Source organism: the organism of the source record quoted next, unplaced genomic scaffold, assembly GCF_019419815.1.
Source record: "Pyrus x bretschneideri cultivar Hongxiangsu unplaced genomic scaffold, Pyrus_bretschneideri_v1 Contig12, whole genome shotgun sequence".
NCBI lineage: Eukaryota > Viridiplantae > Streptophyta > Magnoliopsida > Rosales > Rosaceae > Pyrus > Pyrus x bretschneideri.
Genome location: NW_025999413.1, coordinates 7,681,674 through 7,707,969, shown reverse-complemented (window position 1 = coordinate 7,707,969; position 26,296 = coordinate 7,681,674). Strand labels below are relative to the sequence as shown.

The 26,296-nt window shown below is 37.7% G+C and overlaps 4 protein-coding genes across 4 annotated transcripts; all 4 read left to right on the top strand.

Moving 5' to 3' along the window:
• Positions 1–2,441: 2,441 nt before the first annotated feature.
• Positions 2,442–4,177, top strand: LOC125474502 (7-deoxyloganetin glucosyltransferase-like). The gene is made up of 2 exons (XM_048578316.1): positions 2,442–3,006; positions 3,122–4,177. Exons 1-2 carry the CDS (start codon positions 2,478–2,480, stop codon positions 4,042–4,044), a joined length of 1,452 nt encoding a protein of 483 aa, XP_048434273.1. The 5' UTR covers positions 2,442–2,477; the 3' UTR covers positions 4,045–4,177.
• Positions 4,178–9,334: 5,157 nt separating this feature from the next.
• On the top strand, positions 9,335–11,448 carry LOC125474144 (7-deoxyloganetin glucosyltransferase-like). Its single transcript, XM_048577589.1, has 2 exons — positions 9,335–10,280; positions 10,369–11,448. The coding sequence occupies exons 1-2, from the start codon at positions 9,752–9,754 to the stop codon at positions 11,298–11,300; spliced, it is 1,461 nt and encodes a 486-aa protein (XP_048433546.1). The 5' UTR covers positions 9,335–9,751; the 3' UTR covers positions 11,301–11,448.
• Positions 11,449–23,041: 11,593 nt separating this feature from the next.
• On the top strand, positions 23,042–23,557 carry LOC125474547 ((R)-mandelonitrile beta-glucosyltransferase-like). The gene has a single exon (XM_048578474.1). It carries the CDS (start codon positions 23,042–23,044, stop codon positions 23,555–23,557), a length of 516 nt encoding a protein of 171 aa, XP_048434431.1.
• Positions 23,558–23,915: 358 nt separating this feature from the next.
• LOC125474143 (7-deoxyloganetin glucosyltransferase-like) lies at positions 23,916–25,777 on the top strand. The gene is made up of 2 exons (XM_048577588.1): positions 23,916–24,524; positions 24,723–25,777. Exons 1-2 carry the CDS (start codon positions 23,990–23,992, stop codon positions 25,652–25,654), a joined length of 1,467 nt encoding a protein of 488 aa, XP_048433545.1. The 5' UTR covers positions 23,916–23,989; the 3' UTR covers positions 25,655–25,777.
• Positions 25,778–26,296: the final 519 nt, after the last annotated feature.

The window sequence follows — 26,296 nt, the reverse complement described above, 5'->3', positions numbered from 1 at the left end:
TTTGCATGTACGCAAAAAGAGTTGAATTACTCCCTAATTTGCCAATTGATTTTATTGCGAAATCTCAACTACCGCCACACAAACATATTGAAAAGTTCTCACTAGGACTATAAATGTTCTGCATTATGCAACCACTGCAAGCCTCATGATGTTTGTATTCCAGTTGCAGCTCAAAGCCATATCAAGGTCTCCTCCTCCACAGAGGTTTTCATATCACCTTTGTCAACACGGAGTTCAACCACAAGCGCTTTTTTAAATCTCTCGGCCCCAACTCCCTTGATGGCTTGCCTGATTTTCGTGCGAAGCCATCCCAGACGGCCTTCCAGATAAGATGAAGATACCACCCAAGATCTCACTTTGCTTGCCGACTATGTCAGAAAACAGAACTTGTTGGCTCCCTTTCGTGCCCTCCTAAATGAACTCAACAATGATGCCCACATCAACATCCAACAATCCTCCAGTGATGCGCATAATTTAAGATGGTTTCATTATCCACATTCACAATCGCTGCTGCTGAAGAAATTGGAGTCCCTATTGTACTGTTCTACACTATTGCTGCATGCAGCTTCATAAGCTCATTCAACTTCGTGTTTTTACGAAAAGGGACACTCAACACTAAATATATACAACTATTGAACACACTGATTTTTATGGTTGGCTCTTTGAATTGCTTATTTATAAAATGTGTATAAAAAATTTCCTGTTGTGGATGAGAGTTATTTGACAAATGGCCATTTGGACAAGGTTATAGATTGGATTCCAAGAATGAAAAGTTTCCGTTTGAGGGATCTCCCCAAAGACTTTGTAAAAACAAATCGCAATGATAAAATTTTAACATCTTTGAAGTAATGAATAGAGTTCATGAAGCTTCAGCAATTATTATACACCCTTTTGATGCATTGGAGCAAGATGTTTTGGATGCCCTCTCAAGTTTGTCTCCACCTGTTTATGCCATTGGCCCTCTCCAGTTACTTCTCAATCAGATGCCACATGGTTCTTCATCTGCAAACTTGGAAAAATTAGGGAATCAAATTCAAACTTCAGAAAAATCCAGACGTTCTGCTTAAGAACAACCAAGAAACATGCACTGCATTCGTAGAAGTTGTTGGTTTAATAAATTAGCAACATGTTTAGCCAGCCACCATCTTCAAATTTGTCTAGATATTAGTTTCAGGTTGAACTTGATGTTACATTATTTGCTATGTGTGCTGAGAGATTCTCCCCTGTCACCGGTGTCACATGACAACAGATGCAGACACACGGGTATACTCACGGGTGGCACACATGATTTTCTCCTGCCGTGGTTTTAGGATCTACAATAAATTACTGAAAGATACAATACAGCATCCAATTTTTATAGAAATTTAGAATAACAACTCCAGCACTATCGACAAGAATAGAAGAATCAATGCATTGTGAATATAGGATATAACCAAAGAAAATTGAGATGGTAAAGTATTATTTCAGCAATATAAAACAAAATGACAGAAGAATAGAAGAAGCCACGAAGTCCGATTCCACTAATTATTGTAAATCATCTTCCCTGTAGATTTCTTAATCCTTACACTATTGTAAGGCATTTCTCTTTCTCTATCAAATAAGGGGCCCGTGAAGTTGCGATCAAATAGTTGCCGTTGTGTCTTTCTCAATTGAATTTTTTCATTGCACGGATATTCGTTGGGGACCAAATCTGATACAAGTACTGCAGGTTCACAAACTAATCATGAACATCACCTACATCAGATTACTACTGGTAGCTAGTTAGTATTGTTAGAGTTAGGGCTGATTTAATATTGCTGTGTTTTGAAAAAAAACTGTTTCTGCTGTGCTGTGAGAATAAGCAACTGTGAAATAAAGCAGCAGAGTGTTTGGTAAACTTTTTTGTAAAAGTGCTTTTGAAAAAAAAAAAACAGTATTATAGTGTTTAGTAAACTTTTATGTAAAACAGATGTGAAAAAAAAGCTGGTTTTTCAAAGCTTTTTTTTTAGAATCACCTCAGGCCTTAATTTTGTGACCAGCTATTGCTAAGTTAAAGTGCTGAGTCAACACTCGTTTGATGTATGTATAAATACTCTCTCGATGTATGATTCTAATCAATGAATGAAAGATTCAGTTTTTTTTTTCACTTTCTGTCAAAATCTACGATTAAGTCAATCTGCAAAAAGATTTTTTCAAAAGGAAAATTAATGAAAAGAGTTTGAAATTTTTGAGTTTTAATAATAAAGCTAAAATAAAGGGTAAAGTGAATAATATCAGGATTGATTTTTAATGTAAAAATATGATTTTTCATTAAAATGAACAGGACCGTGAGCTTTTCGTTAAAACTTTTTCAAAACCTTGCCTATTTTCTTTCATATCTCTTTAAATTTACCTGTCTGCACAAGAAGACAAAACAGTAGATGTTGAAAAGTAGCTTAGTTAGCATCATAAATAGTCTGCATTACTGCAACCGCTGCAATGCAAACGCAAAACCTAAAATGGATTCCACAGCAGTAGCTACTAAGCCTCATGCTGTTTGCATTCCAATTCCGACTCAAAGCCATATCAAGGCAATGCTTAAATTTGCAAAGCTCCTCCACCATAGAGGTTTTCATATTACCTTCGTCAACTCCAAGTACAACCACAGGCGCTTTCTAAAATCTTTAGGCTCCCATTCCCTTGATGGCTTACCTGATTTTCGGTTTGCAGCCATCCAAGATGGCCTCTCAGATTCAGATGGAGATACCACACAGGATCTCACTTTGCTTGTTGATACCATAAGAAAACAAAATTTCTTGGCTCCGTTTCATGACCTCCTCAATGCGCTCAACAACGATGCCATAACAACGTCCAACAATCCTCCAGTGACTTGCATAGTTTCGGATGGTTTCATGTCCACATCCACGATCACAGCTGCTGAAGAAATTGGAGTCCCTATAGTACTGTTCTACACTATTGCTGCCAGCAGCTTCATGGGACTTCTACAATGTCGTGCTTTGATCGAAAATGGCCTGGCACCACTCAAAGGCGAAATATATTATATACAGAACTACTGAAGCTTTATTGAATTTATGGTTCGCTCTTAATTCCTTGTTTCTAAACATGCAAATGAAAATTCTGTTTTTTTTTTTTTTTTTTGTAGAGGAGAGCTATTTGACAAATGGCTATTTGGACAAGGTCATAGATTGGATTCCAGGAATGAAGGATATTCGTTTAAAGGATCTCCCAACCTTCATTCGAACAACAAATCCCGATGACATAATGTTTAACTTCATGATGGAATTAACCGATAGAGTCCGTGAAGCTTCAGCAGTGATTCTTCATACTTTTGACGCCTTGGAGCGAGATGTTTTGGATGCTCTCTCATCTATGCTTCCACTTGTGTATCCCATTGGCCCTCTTCAATTACATCTTGATCAGATACCAGAACACCCCTTGAATATTGGATACAGTCTATGGAAAGAAGAAACTGAGTGCCTCCAATGGCTAAACACTAGGGAGCCAAACTCAGTTGTGTATGTGAATTTCGGCAGCGTAATAGTCACGACGTCTGAACAACTTGTGGAGTTTTGTTGGGGACTTGCAAACAGCAAGTTGCCCTTCTTCTGGGTAATTAGGCCTGATCTTGTTAATGGTGAATCCGATATTTTGCCACCTGAGTTTGTGGCTGAAACAAAGGAAAGAAGTCTAATGGCAAGTTGGTGCCCACAGGAGCAAGTCCTCAACCATCCATCAGTGGGAGGTTTTTTGACACACAGTGGTTGGAATTCAACTATTGAGAGCCTGACCGCAGGAGTGCCTATGCTCTGTTGGCCATTCTTCTTCGACCAGCAGATGGACTGCCGCTATAGTTGCAACGAATGGGGCATTGGCATGGAAATTAGTAATGATGTGAAGAGGGATGAAGTAGAGAAGCTTGTTAGAGAATTAATGGATGGGGAGAAGGGTAAGAAGATGAAAAATAGAGTGGTGGAGTGGAAAGAACATGCAGAAGAAGCTACCAGTCCACATGGATCTTCATCAAAAAACTTAGACAATTTAGTGAATCAAGTGTTACTAAGATAAAGTTAGATGCCACGCATCCGTGCAAAATTTATTGTTAATAATTGGTTTTTTTTTTTTTTTGGTTATTGTTTTGTTGTTGTTGGCCTTCAGAACTAGAATTGAATGCTTAAATTACAATCATTTGCAGAGAAAACTCAGATGCTAAAAAAATATTTTAGCAATACAGAAGAGGACAAAAAACAACAAAAAGAAAAAAAATTATAGACAAGGCCGCAAAATGTATTATAAGGGCTATTTATTAATTATACAGCTTCGAAATAAAATGCAATATAATAAACGAGGTCTGATAGATGAGGTCGTAATATTTTAGAAGATTGTGATATAAAGCTATTTATTATATGAATGCGACATGAAATAATTATTAAAAATTATCAAATTAAATAATTGTGTTTCAATACCATACAATAAGTTATTTATAACACTTGTTAAGGTTTCACTTACACCCACGCTTCTACTCGAGTCTCATATAGTCATCAAATAATACGCGCATTGTTAGGCATATATGCACTACGATGTAACGCACGCACATATTATCCATTGAAAGTTGTACTGAAACTGAAAAATATCTCCACAAAATGACAGAATAAGCCTCAATTATTTCTCTCCTTGCTTTCTCTCTCTGTTTTTAATAAAAGTAAACTTTGAAATCCATTGGTTGTCATATCTATTAGATAAATATAAATTTTACCTCGTAATGATGTGGAATGTGGAGAGAATTTTCACTGTGATCACAATATGAATGGTACATTACGTGTTTTTATATAAGTGGTAAAAAAAATTATTTTTTAAGTTATTAATTTTTTAATACACGTATCTCACCATTTATATAGTAACACGTAATGTACTATCCTATGTACCGATCACACTAAAAAATTTCTTGTTGAATGTGGATCTTCAAAACCTTGTCTTGTAGTCTTTGACATTTCTCAATTCAAATTAAAAGTAACAACTTTCTACTGGCTACTATGTCTAATTTTGTTTAGGGTAAATTACATAAAATTACCTCAATTATTGGATCAATCACAATTTCATACCTCATCTTTAAAAAAATTTCAATGTCATACCTCATCTACAATTTTTTTACAATTTCATACATTCCGTTAGTTTTCTGTTAAATAGTGACGTGACTTGAAATTAATTAAATATTTAAAAACTAAAAAAAAAAAAATCATTTTTAATATTTTTTTTCCATGGGGGACCCACCCTTATCCCACCCAAACCCAAATCCCACCCATCCCATCTTCTCCAAACCCAAAACCCACCCATCTCATCTTCCCCAAACCCAGATCCCACCCATCCCGTACCCTCTGTGTCGATCACTACCGCCAGTCTCTTCGTCCTCCCCCGCCCTTCTCCGACTTTGCTGACCAACTTCAGCTGTCACTCACCCACCTTACCCATGCCACGCCATCGCTCGACTCCCTCCCTCCCTCCACACCGCCATCAACCGACTTCCTATCTGATTCCGACTTTGCCTTCACCAAATCGGGTCAATCAGCCCTCTTTCTGCTCCACTACCATTTCTGCCTTCTTCCTCTGCCCCTCAAAACCCTCAAATCTCTCTGCTTCAGTACAACACAAAAGACACCACGACGGTGATTGTGCAGGTGGTCGGGTACAAGGAGAGCGAGGAAGCATTTCAGAGGGTTTCCGGCGTAAGGATTTTGGCGGATTTGTTGGATATGGCGGAAAGTGGCAGCAGAGAGAGGGCGTAGAAGGAGGTAAGGGAGGAGTGGGTGCGCTAGGTATCATTTGGTATGCAGACGGGACGGGACGGAACGGAACGGAATGGGACGAGACAGGACGGAAAGGAATGGGACGGGACAGGACGGAACGGAACGGAGCGGGAACAAAGATGCCCTCGGATGGAAACAAGGAGGAAGAAGAAGGAGACGGAGAGGTTATAATTTTGTATTACACGGATGTGGAACGAGTCGTTCCAGGGGGGTGAGGTGGAACGAAAATTCACCCAAAACTCGTCCCGTGGAACAGCTCGTTCCACCCGTTTTAGGCGCACCAAACGTGGGACGGAACGCCTTGTCCCACTCTATTCCGTCCCGTCCCACTTACCAAACAGTACCTAAAGGGATGTGAGGGAGGAGTGGGTGCGTTGAGGGAGGTGAGGGAGGAGTGGGCATTGAGGGATGTGGCGGAGAACGATAGCAGGGAGTGGGATCTGGGTTTGGGATGGTATCTGGTTGATTTTGGGTTTGGTGAAGACGAGAGGGGGAAGAAAGGGTGAGGGGTGGGTCCGCCATGCAAAAAAAAAATATTAAAAATGATTTTTTTAGTTTTTTAATATTTAATTAATTTATTAATTTTTAATAGAGAGTGAGTCCCGTCTCAAGTCACATCATTATTTAATGGAAGAATTGATAGAAAACTGACGGAAGGTATGAAAATGTAAAAAATTCGTAAATGACGTATAACATTGAAATTTCTTAAAAATGAGATATGAAACAAACACACCCTTAAGGTTCCTAATTTGATTGCACTGAATGCCTTCGTTATGAAACAAAAGACAATTAGTCAATTATCTTGTCGCCCAAGATTAATTTTTGCGTAACCTGCAAGTCTTAAAGGAGCACGTATTCAATTTGACTTTAGTTGTGTCTACTTTTCGGAACAGTACTAATCTGCACATATATACATATATTATATATATTTGTGCTTAGTGCAAGCACAAACGCCTAAGCACAGTCTATGATGGATTCCAAGGCATGCTGTTTGTATTCCAGCACCAGCTCAAAGCCATATAAAGGCAATGCTTAAATTTTCAAAGCTACTCCACCATAGAGGTTTTCATATAACCTTTGTCAACACAGAGTTCAACCACAACCGCTTTCTAAAATGCCTTGGACCCTACTCCCTCGATGGCTTGCCTGATTTTCGATTCGAAACCATTCCAGACGGCCTTCCACCAGACTCCAACCAAGATGCCACCCAAGACGTCTCTTTGGCCTCCGTTTTGAGACCTCCTCATAAAACTCAATGACGCGGTGATTTCGATCAATAATGTTAGTCCTCCAGTGACTTGCATTTTCTCAGATGGTTTCATGCCATTTACAATCACAGCTGCTGAAGAATTTGGACTCCCTTTGGTACTCTTCTTTACCATTTCTGCAAGCAGTTTCATGGGCTATAAACAATACCCTACTTTGGTGTAAAAGGGTATTGCACCACTCAAAGGTAGTGAAAAAAATAATCTGAATAAGTTAATTGCACAATTTAATTGATTAAACCTTTTTTTTTAACAAAATATTAAAATAGTGTATTGAACCATATTAGCTCGTCGGATTAGGTGTAGAACGAAAAACGTACGGTCCTACACACTCTGGGAGAGCCCATGCCCATCACTCGTCCTATTAATAAATCTCTTGTTTATAAACGTATGATGTTTCATTTCATTTAATTACTCTTAATTGAGTGTTAATTATATATGTAGATGAGAGCTGTTTGACAAATGGCTTCTTGGACAAGGTAATAGATTGGATTCCAGGAATGAATGATATTCGTTTAAGGGATCTACCGACAAACTTTCGAACTACAAATCCCATAATTTAAGATTTTATAACTTCGTCATTTAAAAGACTAACAATTAATCTAAAATTAACAACAGAATCATATATATCTGCACAGCGATTACAGAATTTAATTAAACCCTGGATCTAATACATCACATGCAAAATTACTCTGTCAATACAATTTTGTGTATATAAAAATGCATGGCACATGAGCATACTTACATTATTTTTAGGATATAGTTAATTAATTAGTTTAGTAGAACACCCGGCCATTTGACAAAGACAAAAAATATATCAATGCGATCACACATGCTCGTCTACTGAAAACCCACTTAAAAAATAAAAGCCATGGCATGTCATGATGTATTATAATTCCTGGAAAATCACGAGGAAGATTTCACTTGGACACTTGTGACCGTTTATTTGGACCAAGTCACAAAGACTAATAACACATATATAAAGAAACGTGTCTGGTTAAGAGAAGAGATTTTATTTTTATTTAAAAGAGATTAGTTGTGAGACTCATTTTATATCGAACTTCAACGATTTGAATAGTTTATTTTATAAATCTCAATTCATAGATCATCTTTGTAAAAATTCAATTTTATCCTAAATTATTTGCCTATTTAATTATTACGATAAAATTTCATTGTTTTCTATAGAACAAAATATTCGTCAATTTCTTTACCCAAATATTTTCGATTTAGCTAATATTTTGTAAAGATAATCTATAAAGTGCAACTTAAAAAATAAAAAATAAAAATCGTTAAAATTCAATGTTATGTAAACCCCCAACTAATTCTCATTTTAAAAGAAAAATGAAAATCTCTTTCATCATACTACCTGTTTCTTTGTATGTGTATTATTAGTCTTTGTGACTTTGTCAAAATAGTGACTTTGTCTAAATAAACGGTGACAAGCGTCCAAGTGAAATCTTCCTCCTGATTTTCTAGGAATTATAATACATTATGAGATGCCATGCCCTTTATATTTTAAGTGGTTTTTGAGTGGAGGATTCCGGGGAATTACATTGATATATATTGTGTCTTTGTCAAAGTCAAATGGGCAGCTCTTCTACTGAACTAATTAATTAATTGTATCCTAAAAATAATATAACTATGATCATGTGCCATGCATTTTTATATAGATTTTCTGTATTGATCACATAAAATTGTAACGATAGATTAAGTTTTGCACGTGTTGTATTAGATACAGGGTTTATTTAAATGCTAGTGAATGTGGAGGTCGGAGACGAAGACGGGGAGTTCGACGAGGGCGGAGGGCTGTTCGGGGCAGACGCTGGATTGTGAATTCAATGTGTGGGTGGGGCCCACTCTTTTTAATTTATTTATTTTAAAATTTATTTATTTATTTATTTACATGACACAATTGAGTACTAACTGTCATGTTAGCAAAAAATATAAACTCTACATTTATCACGTTATCACTTAACGGTCAATTTCACAGATTGACTAACGGAGGTCTATTATTGCTACAAATTCGTAAATCAATATATGGTATTGCAATGATGAAATGATAAAGTATGAGTTTGTTATGTAAACCAAAATTAAGGTGGTATGTAATTACCCGAAAAAATAAATTAAAAGTTAGTATCACCTTGAAATGGAAGGAGCCAAAGTATTTTTGGCAATTAGCTACAATAAACATATTTTGACATTTTGGTTGCAATCTTGCAGACATGATCAGTCATTATTATATCATCGTTGTGTTATCGTCTACGATGGATGCATGGACATGTCAATCAAGTACAGTATCCCATATCCAATGCAGTATCAAATAAGATACTTGATGGATATGGTCGGATACAGGAATGCTCTTAAGAAACCCATCTTCTTCCCTGAGCACACCCCATCCCCACCCCCACATGACCAATTTGGCAGCCATGTCATCACCACATGATCATTTAATGGTTTACTTAACGGATTTAACAGATGTATGAAATCGAAATAAAATGATAAATAAATATATGAAATTGAAATATTTTAAAAATGTTGTAAGGAATTAAAATCAACCACAAACCTGAGGAGGTAAAATGTAATTTTACCCAATGTTATTGTTGTTGATTCCCCAAGCATTTTCCATAAATAGATGCTAAGTAGTACGAGCAGAGACATCTCCAACCTGCCTATTACTTCGAGTGCAAAAAAGATTGAGGAATAGTAATGGGTTCAATGGAGGTAGCTGCAAATCATAAGCCTCATGCTGTATGCCTCCCATTCCCATATCAAGGCCACATAAAGCCTCTCCTCAAATTTGCAAAGCTCCTACACCACAGAGGTATTCGTATCACCTTCGTCAACACCGAATACAACCACAGACGCTTTCTCAAATCTTTAGGCCCCAATACCTTAGACGGCTTCAAGGACTTCCATTTCGAAACTATCCCCGATGGCCTGCCACCTTCGGATTCAGCAGATTCAACCCAAGACATCTATGATATCTGTGATGCCATTCAAAACAATTTATTGGCTCCATTTCAAAGTCTCCTCGCCAAACTAAATGCTGTTGCAGCTTCCAACAATACCCCTCCTGTGACCAGCATTGTCTCAGATGGTTTTATGAGCTTCTCAATCACAGCTGCTGAAGAACTTGGACTTCCTATTGTGTTGTTCTTTCCTACTGCTGCTTGTGGCTTCATGGGATTCAAGCATTATCGTGCTCTTGCCGAAAAAGGATTTACACCACTAAAAGGTAGAGGGGAAGTGTAAGAAAACGAAGAACTAATTAGTTTATCATTTTTTTTTACTTAACTGAACTTACACCGTTTTTAATGTTGCAGATGAGAGGTATCTATCCAATGGCTACTTAGACACCGTCATAGATTGGATACCGGGAATGAAAGATATCCGTCTAAGGGATCTTCCAACCTTTCTACGAACCACAAATCCGAATGACAGTGCGTTTTCCTTAACAAGTGAAGCAACTGAGAGAGCACATAAAGCTTCGGCAGTTGTAATTCATACTTTCGAAGCGTTGGAGCAGGATATTTTGGATGCTATCTCATCCATGATTCCACATCTCTACCCCATTGGCCCTCTTCAGTTGCTTATTAATCAAATAGAAGAAGACCCTTTGAAGTCTGTGGGATACAGCCTATGGAAAGAAGAAGCCGAGTGCATTCCATGGCTCGACACCAAGGCACCAAACTCGGTTGTTTATGTGAACTTTGGGAGTGTGGTGGTCATGACACCAGAGCATCTTGTGGAGTTTGGTTGGGGACTTGCAAATAGTAAGCATCACTTCTTGTGGGTAATTAGGCCGGATTTGGTCATCGGCGAATCAGCAATTTTGCCACCTGAGTTTGTCGCCGAAACCAAAGAAAGATGTCTAATAGCAGGTTGGTGTCCTCAAGAGGAAGTACTTAACCACCCATCAGTTGGAGGGTTTTTGACACACAGCGGTTGGAATTCAACCATTGAGAGCGTGACAGCTGGAGTGCCTATGCTCTCATGGCCGTTCTTTGCGGAGCAGCAAACAAATTGTTGGTATACTTGCAATGGTTTGGGGACTGGGATGGAGATTGATAATGATGTGAAGAGAGATGAAGTGGAGAAGCTTGTTAGAGAGTTGATGGAAGGAGAGAAGGGTAAGAAAATGAAAAGGAAGGCTAATGAGTGGAAAAAGTTAGCAGAAGAAGCCACTGGTCCCCACGGTTCTTCAATAAAAAACTTGGATTTTGTGGTCAACAATGTGCTTCTAGGAAAATACTAGAAGCATGTGGTCTTAATAAACCAGTACGTGGTGTTCAAAAAATAAAAAATAAAAAAATAAACCAGTATGTTGCTCATTTTCGCTTCATACTGTGATCCTATGTATGTTGGCTTTGTTGTGTGTTTGAAATTGATATGATTGTTGGTTTTGGTTTCATAAAGCTACAAGATTGTTAATTTTATTTGTTTTTATAATTCAAATGGTAAGAAGTAATTAGATAAAGGGTAATTCCCACTTTACTACTATAAAGTATCGTGGTTTTAAATTTTCATACATCAGGTTTTTTTCCATCTGAGTCTCATATTTAAATGAGAATTGTAGGACATTGTCATACTTTTTGTTAGGCTTTTCTTTAGAACCTTTGTTAATGCCCAACGTTGCGCCTACATGAACAATAACTGGACACCACATGTCAATGTGGCCCCACGTAGACATTATAAAATTAAAAAACATATCTAGCAGCTTGAGGAAGGTAAAATCTGTTGCGTTGTTCTAAAAATCTTTGTCTAGCATTGCCTAGAACCCACATAGTCGCTAGGCGATTAGTTACCACTCCGATTAATCCATAAGTATTTGAAAATTAAAAAAGTGCCCCTAGACCTGCTTAGGCATCCGCATAGCTTGCCTAAGCGCCTGCCTAGCTCGTCTAAACCTGTCTGGGTCTCGACTCTCACTTGGACAGAAAATCAATAACTTTCATATTGCATTTTATTTTGTCAATAAAATGTAAGAAAATTGTGGAATACTTGGATAAACACTCATTATATACTTGTTCCTCCTGTTTTCAATATGTTCTAATACTTTATATCTATATGTCATTTTATTTTGCAATTTATACATCCCAATACAATTATGTATTTTTTAAGTATAAATAGACACTATTTATACAATCTATAATAAATTTACTTGAATTCTTTTAATCTACATAGGCTCATGCTTAGACACTAGGTCTCAATCCGCCATCCAACTAGCACCTAACGTCTTTTAGATCTGCCCTTAATTCCACCCTCGTCAAGCCCATCTATACCCTCAAATCCCTTTCTTTTTTTTTTTCTTTTTTTTTTTTTTGAACTTTCCGTTTAATCTGAATCCTTAAAACCCTGACATGTCTCCTGATACAGCAAAATGCTCCCAATTGGTGCAGGAGAATCCATCTGGAATTTCTTCTAACGCTCTCGCCCCAGCCTCCACGTTTTTCAAAGCCTCCAACCCCGTCCCTCCATTTTCAGAAGCTCACATGCATAAGCTGCAATATAGCTCAATTGCAGAATCAAAAGGTTCAACTGAAACCCCTCCCCAATAGGTTTTTCAAATTTCTCATCCACCGAAATTTTAGGGTGCCATCTCGGAATCCTGACATTGCAGATTGCAAAGGGCAAAACCCAGAAACAAAAAGTTTGAGAATTTACTTGCCGTGATTAACCAATGAGAAAATGATTCTCCTACTTCTTATACTTGAATCCACTGGGTTCTCTGCCTTCAGAGATTTCAAGGGTGCCATTCCTTTCGCAATTCGAGTTGCGCAGTGCTTCAGAGATTACAATGGTGCCATCTCTTTCAGTTCGACCCAGATTCGAGTATTCTCGTCAGAGGACCCAGACCCCCTTCTTCGAACACTGCCTTGTGGGTCGCCACCTCCAACTTCCTCCCCCGCCGCCGCCTTTCCACCCCCTCCGCCACCTCCTCCTGGCACTACTCCCTTCGCTCCAAAGAGGCCGTCATCTTCCAGCGCAAATCTTTTTGGATGAACAGATTGTGAATCACGAAGGTGACGTGAGCCCACCGTTTCAGTGCTCAATGGGTTTGTGAAATTCACCCGCTATTGCAGGTTTTTGCTTCTCGATTTCAAAGAATACGAGGCTGAATTGGAGATTGGGAACAATCGGATAGGGGAGAGAGGACAAAAGAAGGAATTAGGGCATGAAGGATAAAAAAGAAGGTGGTAAGCCATGTGGGTCTGAATCATGAAGGACAAAAAACATGATTTCGTGTTTGTTATCATATGGCGTAAAGTTTTGTGTTCGCAGAAGGCAGAACTTGGAGAGAAACCAATGGGTAGATCTAGCATTTTGGACCCGATCCAACCCATTAATATTAGCATTTGGAGAAATGCTTAATGGATCGGGTCGTTAACGGGTCACTTTGGATCAACTTGTTAGATCCTTTAGCACCTGTTAGTTGATAATATTTTAGTAATTTCAGTCAAGTCTTAATAACAAAAAATAAACTCTATGAAAAATAATAATAATAATTGTTAACGGGTGAAACGGGTGACCCGTTAGCTTAACGGGTTAGGTTCGGATGACCTGTTAACTTAACAGGTCGGGTTGAAACCGACTCAAACCCAATAAACCCGACCCGTTTACAGGTCTACCAATGGGTCTTTCTGTTTTGATTCTGTTAGAGATTAAGCTTGTTGCAGAGATGAAGATTGCTTGGATGTCAAGTTTTATGTAAAGCTTTTAGTGTTTTGTTTTTAGTTAGAGTAAATTGTAGCAATGGTCTCTTAACTTCATTAGTTGGAGCAATGATTTCTCAACTAAAAATCTATTATCATTGGTTCCTCAACTCATTAAAACGTGCAACTATGGTCCCTCAACTAAAAATTCACTACCATTGGTCCCTTAACTTTGATCCAACTGGAAAAATGGTCCATCAACTTTAACCCAATTAGAGCAATAGTCCATCAACTTTAACCAATTGTAGCAATAGTCCTTCCAACATAACTCATTTTGACAAAATTCTGACGAAGTTGAAAATAACTATAGCTACACATTTTGATGAGTTGAAAGACCCTATTGTAACAATAATCATTCCAACGTAACTTATTTTAACAAAATTCTAACGAAGTTGATGAAAAAGACCATAACTACACATTTTAATAAGTTAAGGGATCAATGGTAATAGATTTTTAATTGAGGGACCATTGCTCCAATTTGATTAAAGTTGAGGGATTATTGCTACAATTTACTCTCTTAGTTTTAGTTATAGCATGAACACTTAGCTACAATGCACGGCTGAGACTAAAACATCTTAATGACTTGTGTTGTGCCACATATCTTTTGTGTTAGAAGGTTTAAGTGAAGCATGTGCTGCTTAATACGGTTTGTTATCTCATAGGCTCATGTGAACCATTTGAAGCTTAGTGGTTAAATTTTCTGTGTATTCCTTCACACTTCTTGTGTGAGTGAGTGATGATTCAATACAATCCAATGCACTGAGAGCAATGAACTCTCTCTATAAGTTTTCTGATAATTCTTCCTGCTTGCTTCATCAAATTTTCATACAACTATTTTCCAATTTATAGAATGCAAATTTACAAAATTAACAGATTCTTTAATTTATTTATTACATAATCACTGGACTACATGGAATTAGAAACAAGCTGTCATATGAGTTGCAAAAAACTAATTTTTCTGCAAAGAAAAACTATGTTTCAAGTAGCCTATTTGGCTCTTGATTTCCAGGTTCTTATGGCTTTCTTTTGAGCAAATATTATATGTTTTGAAACTAGATATGTCCAGGATCAAAACACAATTTATATTAAGTTTGTTTCAAGTAGCCTACTTTGGCTCTTCATTCTTCTCTCAATTTGCTTTCTATTTTACTCATCTTTGTGCTGAAACCACTTTAGATGGTTACGTATTGGGTTTCAAAAGAACTATTTTCTTATATAATTATATCTACCTTTGAATTTTATGTTAGAATCTCAGAGACTATGATATCTGTGGTAAGGAATGAATTGTAAAAAAAAATGCTCAGAGAGTTGCAAAGAGAAGGTTCTTACAGAAAGTTGCTTTCATTCATTCACACCTCACACAAAATGTGCGAGAGGTATATTACCGTTAGAGAGAGAGAGAGAGATTCTTTCGCTATGATACAAAACTCAAATCCAACCATTCATACAATCTACCCTATAAAATACTTACATGTGTCAACACAAGTCATTAACTCTAAGATTACATCTTAGCAATCTAATTGGAATGTAATTCAATGGCTCACATTTAAATATGTAAACTGAAACTAAATACAAGTGTATTCAACTAGAATACTTATATTTCAACACTTTCTTCTAAGTGTTTAGCTGAGATTACTCCAAGCTTTCTTCTCAGGTATTCAAACCGATCCCAGGCCAATGCCTTGGTAAAAATATCTACAGTTTGCTCTGAAGTTTTGCAGTATAATAAATTGATCTCTCCATCTTGCAAAGCATCTCAGATGAAATGAAATCTCCTGTTTATATGCCTTGTCTTATGATGGTTCATAGGATTCCTGGTTATGGTTGTAGCTGAGGTATTATCGCATAGAATTGGTGTAGCATCATCCTGTTTTTCACCAAAATCTGAGAGAACAAATCTCAACCATATTGCCTATGCAATGGCTTCTGCTGCACTAACATATTCAACCTCTGCAGTGGATAGTGCAACGTTACTTTGCTTGACTGATGCCTAAGAAAATACACCTGATCTAAGGTTAAATGCATATGCAGACGTGTTTTTCATGTCATCCTCACTCCCTAACCAATCACTATCACAGTAGCCAATGAGCATTGCTTATTTCCTCTTCTCATATGATATACCATAATCAAGTGTACCTTGAATGTACCGAAGTACTCTCTTGGCAGTTCTCATATGCTTTATGGTAGGACCATGCATAAATCTAGCTACCAAACTTGCTGCAAACATGATGTCCAGCCTTGTAGCAGTCAAATATAGCAGACTTCCAACTATCTGCCTATATAAGCTTTCATCAGCTTGTTCACATCTATCTGTCGTAGATAACTTTTCATTTATTGCAAGAGGAGTAGCAACTGATTTGCAATCTTTGAGATCGAATTTATCCAGTAGTGTCTTTGCATATTTCTTCTGGTGGAAGAAAATGCAAGTGTCAGTTTGTATCGCACATAAACCCAAGAAATGATGTAACAACCCAAGATCAGTCATTTCATATTGTCTCATCATCTCAGTTTTGAACTCCATCATCAATTCTTGTGAACTCCCAGTGTAGATGATATCATCCACATATAGTGAAACAATGAGTACTCCACTTTTAGCAATCTTTACATATAAAGTTGCTTCACTGAGACTTCTTTGAAAACCAACCTTAGTGAAATAAGAGTTGATTTCTTCATACCAAGCTCTTAGAGCTTGCTTAAGACCATATAAAGCCTTCTTGAGTCTGTAAACTCCAACCTCCTTGTTCTTAACCACAAATCCAGGGGGTTGATCAACATACACTTCTTCATGCAATACTCCATTCAAAAATGTTGATTTCACATCCAATTTGAACAATTTCCACCTTTTCTATGCAGCCAATGCAATCAATGTTCTAATTGTATCAAGCCTAGCAACTGGTGCAAAAGTCTCATTGAAATATATTCCAGGCTTTTAAGAGTATCCTTTTGCAACCAATCTAGCTTTGTTTTTCTGCACTGAGCCATCAAGTGTTAACTTGGTTTTGTAAACCCATTTAACACCAATTACTAGTTTATCAGATGGTCTACTAACCAACTCCCAAGTATTGTTTTTCTCTATTATTGCAATTTCACTCTCCATTGCTTTCTGCCATGTTTCATCCTTAACAGTTTTTCAAAGGTTTCAAGTTCAATAATGCACAGATTGCATCTTTCATGCACTTTTGCAATGCTTTTATATTTTAGTGGAGTATGATCGAAATCATGTGGACCTGACCTTTCACTTTTTCCAGTAGTACCACTTCTAACTTGTGTTTCATCAACGCTTCTTGGTGTCTCACCATCCATTTCTGACATCTCAGCTCGTGTTAAGCTTGATTCACCAATCTCATTTTCTTTCTCAGTAAACATCAGCGAGTGGAACTGAAATGCTACATTCCTTCTGTGTACTCCAATCCCAACTTGCTTCCTCGTTGAATACTACATCTCTGGATATAATCACATTTCCAGATTCAATGTTATACAACTTGTAACCTTTTTCATAGTTTCTATACCCCAGAAACACACACCTTATGCTAAACAAGTCAAGCTTTTGTCTCTGTTGTTCTGGGACATGTGCATAACACAAAGAACCAAACACCCTTAAATGCTTAATTCTTGGCTTTCTTCCACTATAAGCTTCAAATGGAGTTTTCTTGTCCAAAGCCTTAGTTGGACACTTATTTAGGACATATACTGCAGTGTTAACTGCATCAGCCCAAAACTCTAATGGTATCTTCTTCTCAAACATCATACATTTAGCCATCTCCACAATGGTCATGTTCTTCCTTTCAGCCACTTCATTCTGCTGTGGTGAGTATGCCATAGTGAGTTGCCTTTCCATTACCATTGCTTCACAAAACCTGTTGAACTCAATGGATGTATACTCTTCTCCTCTGTCACTTCTCAGTTTCTTCAACTTATACTCACTTTGTAGTTCAACAGTAGCCTTAAACTTCTTAAAGACATTGAACACCTCATATTTGTATCTCAAAAAGTAAACCCAACATATCAAAGTACAATCATCTATAAAAGTGAGGAAGTACCTATTTCCAGCATTTGTAACAGTTTGCATTGGTTCACAAACATCAGTGTGTACCAATTCCAGTGGAATAGTGACCCTACTTGTTGTCTCTCTTGAAAAAGAATCTTTACAATGTTTCCCAAGAATGCACCCCTCACACACTTCATTGGTGTTTTTGATTTCTAGCAATCCAAACACCATTTCTTTCTCATGTAACAGCTTCAAAGTATTGACATTCAGATGCCCCCTTTTTCTATGCCAGATCAAAGTTGACTTACTCACACTTGCTCTTAATGCAAAATGCAAATCTATTTGAAGTTTCAAAGGAAAACTTATGTTTCCTCTCATTGGCACCTTAGCAACCAGATTAGAGAGAGAGAAAGAGAGCAATCATCATAAATTTCAGCCTTATTATCTCCAAAAATCAAAAAGTATCCATGCTCCATCATTTGCCCTACACTTAGTAGATTCTCCTTAAGACCTAAGACAAGCATTATTTATTTAATATACCTCATTCCCATCTTAGTATCCACCACCAAACTTCCTTTTCCAATAACATCAACCAATTGTCCAGTTCCCAATTTTACCTTTGCAGTTATGCTTCTGTCAATATCAACTAGCACATCTTTTCTGCCAGTCATATGGTTACTACAACCACTATCCACATATTACACATCTTCAATAGACTTCTTGTCAACTGCATTATTTACATAAAACATGGTTGGTGTGGAAGGAACCTGAGTTGCAAAATTTGGCTACTGAACACCTTAAGCACCTTTCTTATTATTGCAGTCCCTTACAATATAACCAATTTTCCCACAACAGTGACACTAAGGTTTTCCTTTAAGAAAACATTCTCTGTAATGGTACTTATCACAATGCCTACAAGGGTTTCTACCACCTTTTACAGCTGTAGTTTGCTTCCCAAATTGGTAAGCAGGCTTTTGATCCCACTTTTTAAATTTTGGTTTCCAATTCTTCTGGCATCGATTGCCTTGATTTCCAGAAGAATTGGCAAGTTTGGGATTCATACTTAGACTTGCAAATGCTCTCTCAGTCTTGTTCTCATTATGTATCTCAAATCTCTGTGCAAAACTTTTTAATGAGGCAACTACCTCTTGAACCTCAATCACATATATATCCCTTGAGTGTTCAATCACCGAGCATATAGGATCATATGCAGAGGGTAAACTAATCAACACTTTCTGCACAATTCTCTCTTTAGACAATTCCTCTCCATAACTTCTTATTTGATTTATCAAATCAAACAATTTTGTAAGATAAACAAATAGGGACTCATCATCTCTCATTCTGGTATATTCAAATTCTCTATGAAGACTTTGTAATTTAACACTTCTAACCTGTTTGTCACCATGAAATTCTTGCAGCAGGATATCCCAAGCTCCCTTAGAGGTTTCTTCGTGAGAGATCCAAGGGAAGATCTCATCGGAAATTGCTCTCTGAATCAGCCCCAGCACCTTGGCATCTTTCACTTCTCTGTGAGAGTTGTAGCATCACTCGATTCCTCATTCTCATTTTTCTTTGCATCAGATTTATCAACTCCCTTCGAATTTGAGCACTCTACTCCTTTTTCAACGAACCCCCATAATCCATGAGACTTGAAAATAGTCTTCATCTTTACGCTACAGAACTCATAATTCTCGCCGGTGAAGATCGGCGCTCTCAGCTCACCACCTCCAGATCCTGCCGTATTAGACACAAATCTCGGAACCAATTTCTTCAAATTTTAAATCGTTCATTCGCAAATTCAATCTCTCGGTGTTAAACGACCAAACCTTGATCTGAGGCCATGTTAGAATCTCAAAGACTATGATCTCTGTGGTAAGGAATGAATTGAAAAAAATGCTCAGAGAGTTGCAGAGAGAAGGTTCTCACAGAAAGTTGCTTTCATTCATTCACACCTCACACAAAACGTGCGAGAGATATATTACCGTTAGAGAGAGAGATTCTCTCTCTATGATACAAAACTCAAATCCAACCATTCATGCAACCTACCCTATAAGATAGTTACATGTGTCAACACAAGTCACTAACTCTAAGATTACATCTTAGCTGTCCAATTAGAATGTAATCCAATGGCTCACATTTAAACCTGTAAACTGAAACTAAATACAAGTTTATTTAGCTAAAACACTTATATTTCAACATTTTCAAACAAACGAGTTTTCACGTGTTCGAACCATAAACATTTATGTCTAATGCATATAGTTTCGACTATATGAAATAAAAGCATATGTCTGTAGGCACTATTTTTAGTACTGATAAAGCTTTTACCCATCAAAAAGCTAAATCCTATTTTCTCAAGCTACTTTACTCCATCGTTTCTTCTATTATCGCAATGCTATTTTAGATGGTACTTAAGCGTTATTTGAATTGAGTTATGTTGAATTTGTAGCTCATGAAAATGTTTTCACCCTCTCCATGTAATTTCTAATCTCGGTATAGCCCTTCAAATACAAGTACAGAAGAAAAGGCATCCCCCACCGTCTTCTATTTATTGAACTCGAAGTTTTTGATCATCTATAAAGCTCAACTGCATGCATTTACGCAATTGCAAATCGAATATGAGCTCCATGGAAGTAGGAGCCTCACACCGTATTCATATTGCTTCCATTTCAAAGCCATATCAAGGCAATGGTGAAATTAGCAAACTCCTCCACCATTGAGGCTTTCACATAACCTTTATCAACAAAAAGTTCAAAACAACTTCTTTCTTAAATCTCTCGGACGCAACTCTCTTGATGGCTTGTCTGACTTTCATTCTGAAACAATTCCTGATAGCCTTCCAGAGTCAGATGCAGACACCGCCCAAGACTCATTTTTGCATTGTGATTCTATATAACAAATTTCTTGGCTCGTTTTGTAACCTTGTAATAAAACTCAAAGACATGGCAACTTCCAACATTCTTAATCCTCCAGTGTCTTGCATTGTTTCAGATGGACTCATGACGTTTACTATCACGGCTGCTGAAGAATTTAGACTCCCTATCGTGCTGTTCTTCACTTTACCTGCATCTGCATGCAGCTTAATGGGATCTAAACACTATTCTGCTTTGGTAGAAAGATGACTTGCATCACTGAACAGTAAAAATATTGAAGAATTTTTCTAATTTTAATGATTCATTGCTTGTTTATTACATATGACTTATGAATATGATTACTTGGGTGTTGTAGAGGAGAGCTGTTTGACAGATGATAGATTGGATTCCGGGAATGAAAGGTATACACTTAAGGGCTCTCCCCTACTGGTATAGTGACATTGTTGAAACTTAAAATAGAAAGGAACGAAGTTATCCGAAAAATGTAGAAGTCTTGAGTGATGAATGATTCTTGGTATGAGTCGTGGACTAAGTCGTTCTCTTTAAGACGTTTCATGACTCTGTCCAAAGTGTGCAAGCATTTCACAAACACCACGTCTTCCCGAGGATAAAACAGCCCAGAACATTCTTTTTCTCATAAAGTTCTTCCTTGCACAGTGGAAGAACCTTCGAACTCACACCCTCTCAATATGTTGCTTATCAAAACTATATATCAGAAAATATATATATATTTTCGTATTCTTTTAATGATCTAGGGACTACTATATATACTATAGAAGAAAGAGACATTGAGGGTTTGAGAGATTAATGAGAGCTTAAAAGCAGGACAAAACGGAAAAAAAAAAAACAAAACGTAAAGTAATCGCACTATTAAAAAGCAAAACGGTTTGAATATATATAAAGTATATCAGATGATTATACTTTTCTATGTATAGGGACTGCTTTACAGGTTATTAACATAAATATTAATCAAAACATAAAGCAAATTCAAAATGGAAAAGCCAAAATGGTTTGAATATGTTTAATGACCTGATCTTCTTCTCTATGTAGAAAAGAAATCACACGTTTCATATTTAAGAGGAGATAACTCGTTATCTAATTGATAAGGCCAAAATAAATTAACTGTTATGCATATAATATTGGTAATTAAGCAAAACATAAATATATATTTAAACATTTAAATAAAAACATATTTACTCAACAGACATCATCTTTAACTTCACCTTTGAGAGCACTTCCACCGTGTGCTCCAGACTGAGGGACAGGCGCAGGAACAGGCCAAAGAGCCCGAGTGATGAAGTCCAGCGTGTGCTGGCGAGCAAGCCCGAGCAGGCCCGAGCGAGAGGCCAGGCAGGAATCGACAGCCCGAAAGCCTGAGGGTTGTGTGACGTGTGGCTGATGTGCGGCATCGGTGCATGCGCCGACCTTGCATCTCCCCGTCCTCCTTCCCCTCAATTGACCTGGATCTACACACCCAAACCCTCAATTCCAACGAAAAACATCAACTAAGCAGTATCAATTTCAAAAAATTAAATTAAAATTTCCAATAAAATTGCGGTTCTAAAACCACCGCATATAGGATCAAATTCGATCGGCAGCAAATAAATCAAACCAGAAATTAAAAAAAAAGAAAAAGAATCATCGGATTGCTGCTATGTGTAGAGAGAAGGGAAGTGGAAGAGGGAGAGAAGGGAATGAAAGCAAACAAGAGGAGAGGAAGACAAAGATTGGGGAAGAAAGAGAAACTGAGGAGGGAGGGAATGAAAGCAGAGAAAAGGAGAGATGATGATGGTGGAATGAGGGAAAAACGTAAATGAGGGGAAGAAGGGAAAGAGAGAAAGAAAAGAGAGAGAGAGAGAGAGGAAGAAGAACCGGTCAAATAAACGTAAATGAGGGGAAGAAGGGAAAGAGAGAGAGAGAGAGAGAGAGAGAGAGAGAGAGAGGAAGAAGAACCGGTCAAACAAAAAAAAAGGGAAAGGGTGATGAGATGTTTGATGGATTGGATGAGAAAAAAATTAATATTTTATTATCCATTACCAGAGCTATTCAAGTGCAACGGTGGAGATGCAAAATGTGATTACTGTTCATTAAGGGCAATTACTGTTCACTAGGTGGATTAAATAGTGTATTGCCTGGGGGGAGGGTTCCCACACTAGAACTGCTCTGAAGAGGTGGACAAAGCTCATAAAGCTTCTAACAGTTGTTTTTCACACTTTTGATGCATTGGAACGAGATGTTTTGGATGCTCTCTCATCTATGCTTCCTCTTGTTTATGTCATTGGCCCTCTCCAATTACTTCTCAATCACATACCAGAACAACCTTTGAAGCCTATGGGATACAGTTTATGGAAAGAAGAAACCGAGTGTCCCCAATGGTTAAACGCCAAACTCTGTTATTTATGTGAATTTCGGCGGTCTAGCAGTGATGACACACAAACATGTTATTGAGTTTGGCTGGGTACTTGCAAATAGCAAGCATCCCTTCCTGTGGATAATTAGGCCATTCTGGTCAGTGATTTTGCCACCCGAGTTTGTGGCTGAAACCAAGGAAAGAGGTAAGATAGTAAGTTGGTCCCCGCAAGAGAAAGTCCTTAACCACCCATCAGTTGGAGGGTTTTTAACACACAGCAGCTGGAACTCAACCGTTGAGAGTTTGTCTACTGGAGTGTCTCTACTCTGTTGGCCACTCTTCGGTGATCAGCAGACAAACTGTTACTTCACTTGCAACGAAAGAGGCAGTGGCATGGAAATCGATAGTAACGTGAAGAGAGATGAGATGGAGAAGCTTATTAGAGAATTAATGGATGGGGAAAAGAGCAAGAAAGTGAAAATTAAGGCCATAGAGTGGAAGAAACTTGCAGAAGAAGCCACCGGTCCACATGGTTCTTCATCCAAAAACTTGGACAATTTGGTGAATCAAGTGCTCTTAAATAACAGCTAGATTGCGTTCTCCATAAAAATTTTGGTCTTAATAACTAGGGATGTACTGCACAACTAGTTTCTGTTTGCCCCTGTTCAATTTCCCGGTGAAAATTACACAGATTTCCTATGTTGGAGTTAATTGTTTAGAAGCTAGCGCAAGTTGATGTTGCAAAGATTTAAAAAAATCCTTGTGGTTTATAATCTGATTAGGTCATAGAAAAGACACATGAATGAGCCAAGAGGATAAACTGTCGACATGTGCCAAAGAGATTAAAATCCTTTGGTAGTAAGACATTTTCAACTGCCAGCTGTAAGAGCAAAATTACAAAAGGCAAACCCCAACCCAACCGTCCATTACTTATTCGACTCATCGTCATCTGTACAAGTACACAGTAGACCAAAATATATATGGAGCAGTACTGTCTTCCAGTAGAGATACACACAATCTAATATGAGTAGTTCCACTGCAGTAGTAGGTTATAAGCCTCATGCTGTATGTACTCCACTTCCACTTCAAAGCCATATAAAGGCAATGCTTAAATTAGCAAAGCTCCTCCACCATAGAGGTTTTCACATAACCTTTGTCAACACCGAGTACAACCATAAGCGCTTTCTTAAATCTCTCGGCCCCAACTCACTCGATGGCTTGCCTGATTTTCAGTACAAAACAATCCCAGATGGTCTTCCAGTAAGTTCAGACACCGATGAGGATGCCCCTCAAGATATCACTTTGCTTCTTGATTGCATCAGAAACGATTTCTTGGCTCCGTTTTGTAACCTTCTCAACAAACTCAATGACAACACAGATGGTTTTGGTAGTCCTCCAGTGACTTGTTTGGTGTCAGATGGGTTTATGACATCCACAATCACAGCTGCTGAAGAGCTTGGAATCCCTATCGCGCTCTTCTTTACTTTAGCTGCAGTTGGCTTCATGGGATCTAAACAATATTCTGTTTTGGTGGAAAAGGGACTAGCGCCCCTCAAAGGTGAAAAAAACGTTGAATCAATTATTGCTCAATCTATGATTAAATACTGCTTGCCAATTTTTTAAATACTGGAGCAAATGTGCTCCCTCATATGCACCAATGTTTGAATCCCTCTCCACGCAGTTTAATTAGATTAGTTTAAAGTATATCATTGTATAAATAAAGTGATGAAATTTGTCTTACGTTGTTGTGTTGTAGATGAGAGCTGCTTGACAAATGGATATTTGGACATGGTAATAGATTGGGTTCCAGGAATGAAGGATATCCGTTTAAGGGATCTCCCGGGCTGCTTTCGAACTACAGATCCAAATGACATTGTGTTTAACTTTGCCATGGAAGCAGTGGATAGAGTTGATAAAGCTTCCGCAGTTGTTGTTCATACTTTTGATGCGTTGGAGCCAGATGTTTTGGATGCTCTCTCATCTATGCCTCCACCTGTTTACGCCATTGGCCCTCTCCAGTTGCTTCTCTATCGATTACCGAAAGATCCTTTGAAACATATGGGATACAGTCTATGGAAAGAAGAAACTGGGTGCCTGGAATGGCTAAACGCTAAGGCCCCGAACTCGGTTCTTTATGTGAATTTTGGCAGTATAGCAGTCATGACACCACAACAGCTTGTTGAGTTTGGTTGGGGACTTGCAAATAGTAAGCTTCCATTCTTGTGGGTAATTAGGCCTGATCTGGTTGTCGGCGAATCAGCAATTTTGCCGCCTGAGTTTGAGTTCGAAACCAAAGAAAGAGGCGTAATATTGAGTTGGTGCCCGCAAGAGCAAGTCCTTAACCACCCATCCGTCGGAGGGTTTTTGACACACAGCGGTTGGAATTCAACGATTGAGAGCTTGTCTTCAGGAGTACCTATGCTGTGTTGGCCAGTCCTTGCCGAGCAATACACAAACTGTTACTACACTTGCAATGAGTGGGGCAGTGGATTGGAGATTGATAGTGATGTGAAGAGAGATGAAGTGGAGAAGCTTATTAGAGAGTTGATGGAGGGAGAGAAGGGCAAGAAAATGAAAATTATGGCCATGGAGTGGAAGAAACTTGCGGAAGAATCTACAGGTCCGCATGGTTCTTCATCCAAAAACTTAGAGAACTTGGTGAATCAAGTTCTATTGAGAAAAAGCTAGAATTATCCATCAGAATGTTATTAATCTTGTTGCTAATGCTATTGTTGTGGGTAGCAGTATTTACTGTGCAGAGGTTATTGTCTCAATAAATAAGAAAATGTCACCGTCTTGAACTTCAATTTACTAACTCTAATCTTTGGACGCTTATGTACCTTCCATCCGGTGATTGCTACTATTTTGTATTTCTTTGTGGTAACTTTAAGAGAAGAAGAAGAAGATAACAGCCAATTTACATAGTGATACATAGAAAATACCAAACTATGATACGCGAGTTGGTTAGGACAGCGTTTGCACCCAAAGTTTGAATATCTTCCCATGAGATTCTAATAGTACCATATAGTTGAAGAAAGAGAGTCTACCATAATTCTGATCACGTCTTTAACATTTTTTTGGTTTTAATTAGGATGAATGATAGGATTTTTAGTACATGCGCAAATAGGGTTAAAATCACATAAAATACTTGCAAGAGTACAAAGAAATTGTAATATAATCGCTCATGCAAGGTCATTATCTATTAGGATTGTTTGACTAATTTGTAATCAAACTAATTCTTAAATAATTATTTAAAACAGATTTTATCAAAGATTTGAGATTTTTGAATTTTAAGACTAAATTAACAATAAAAAGAAATTTGGAAATAAT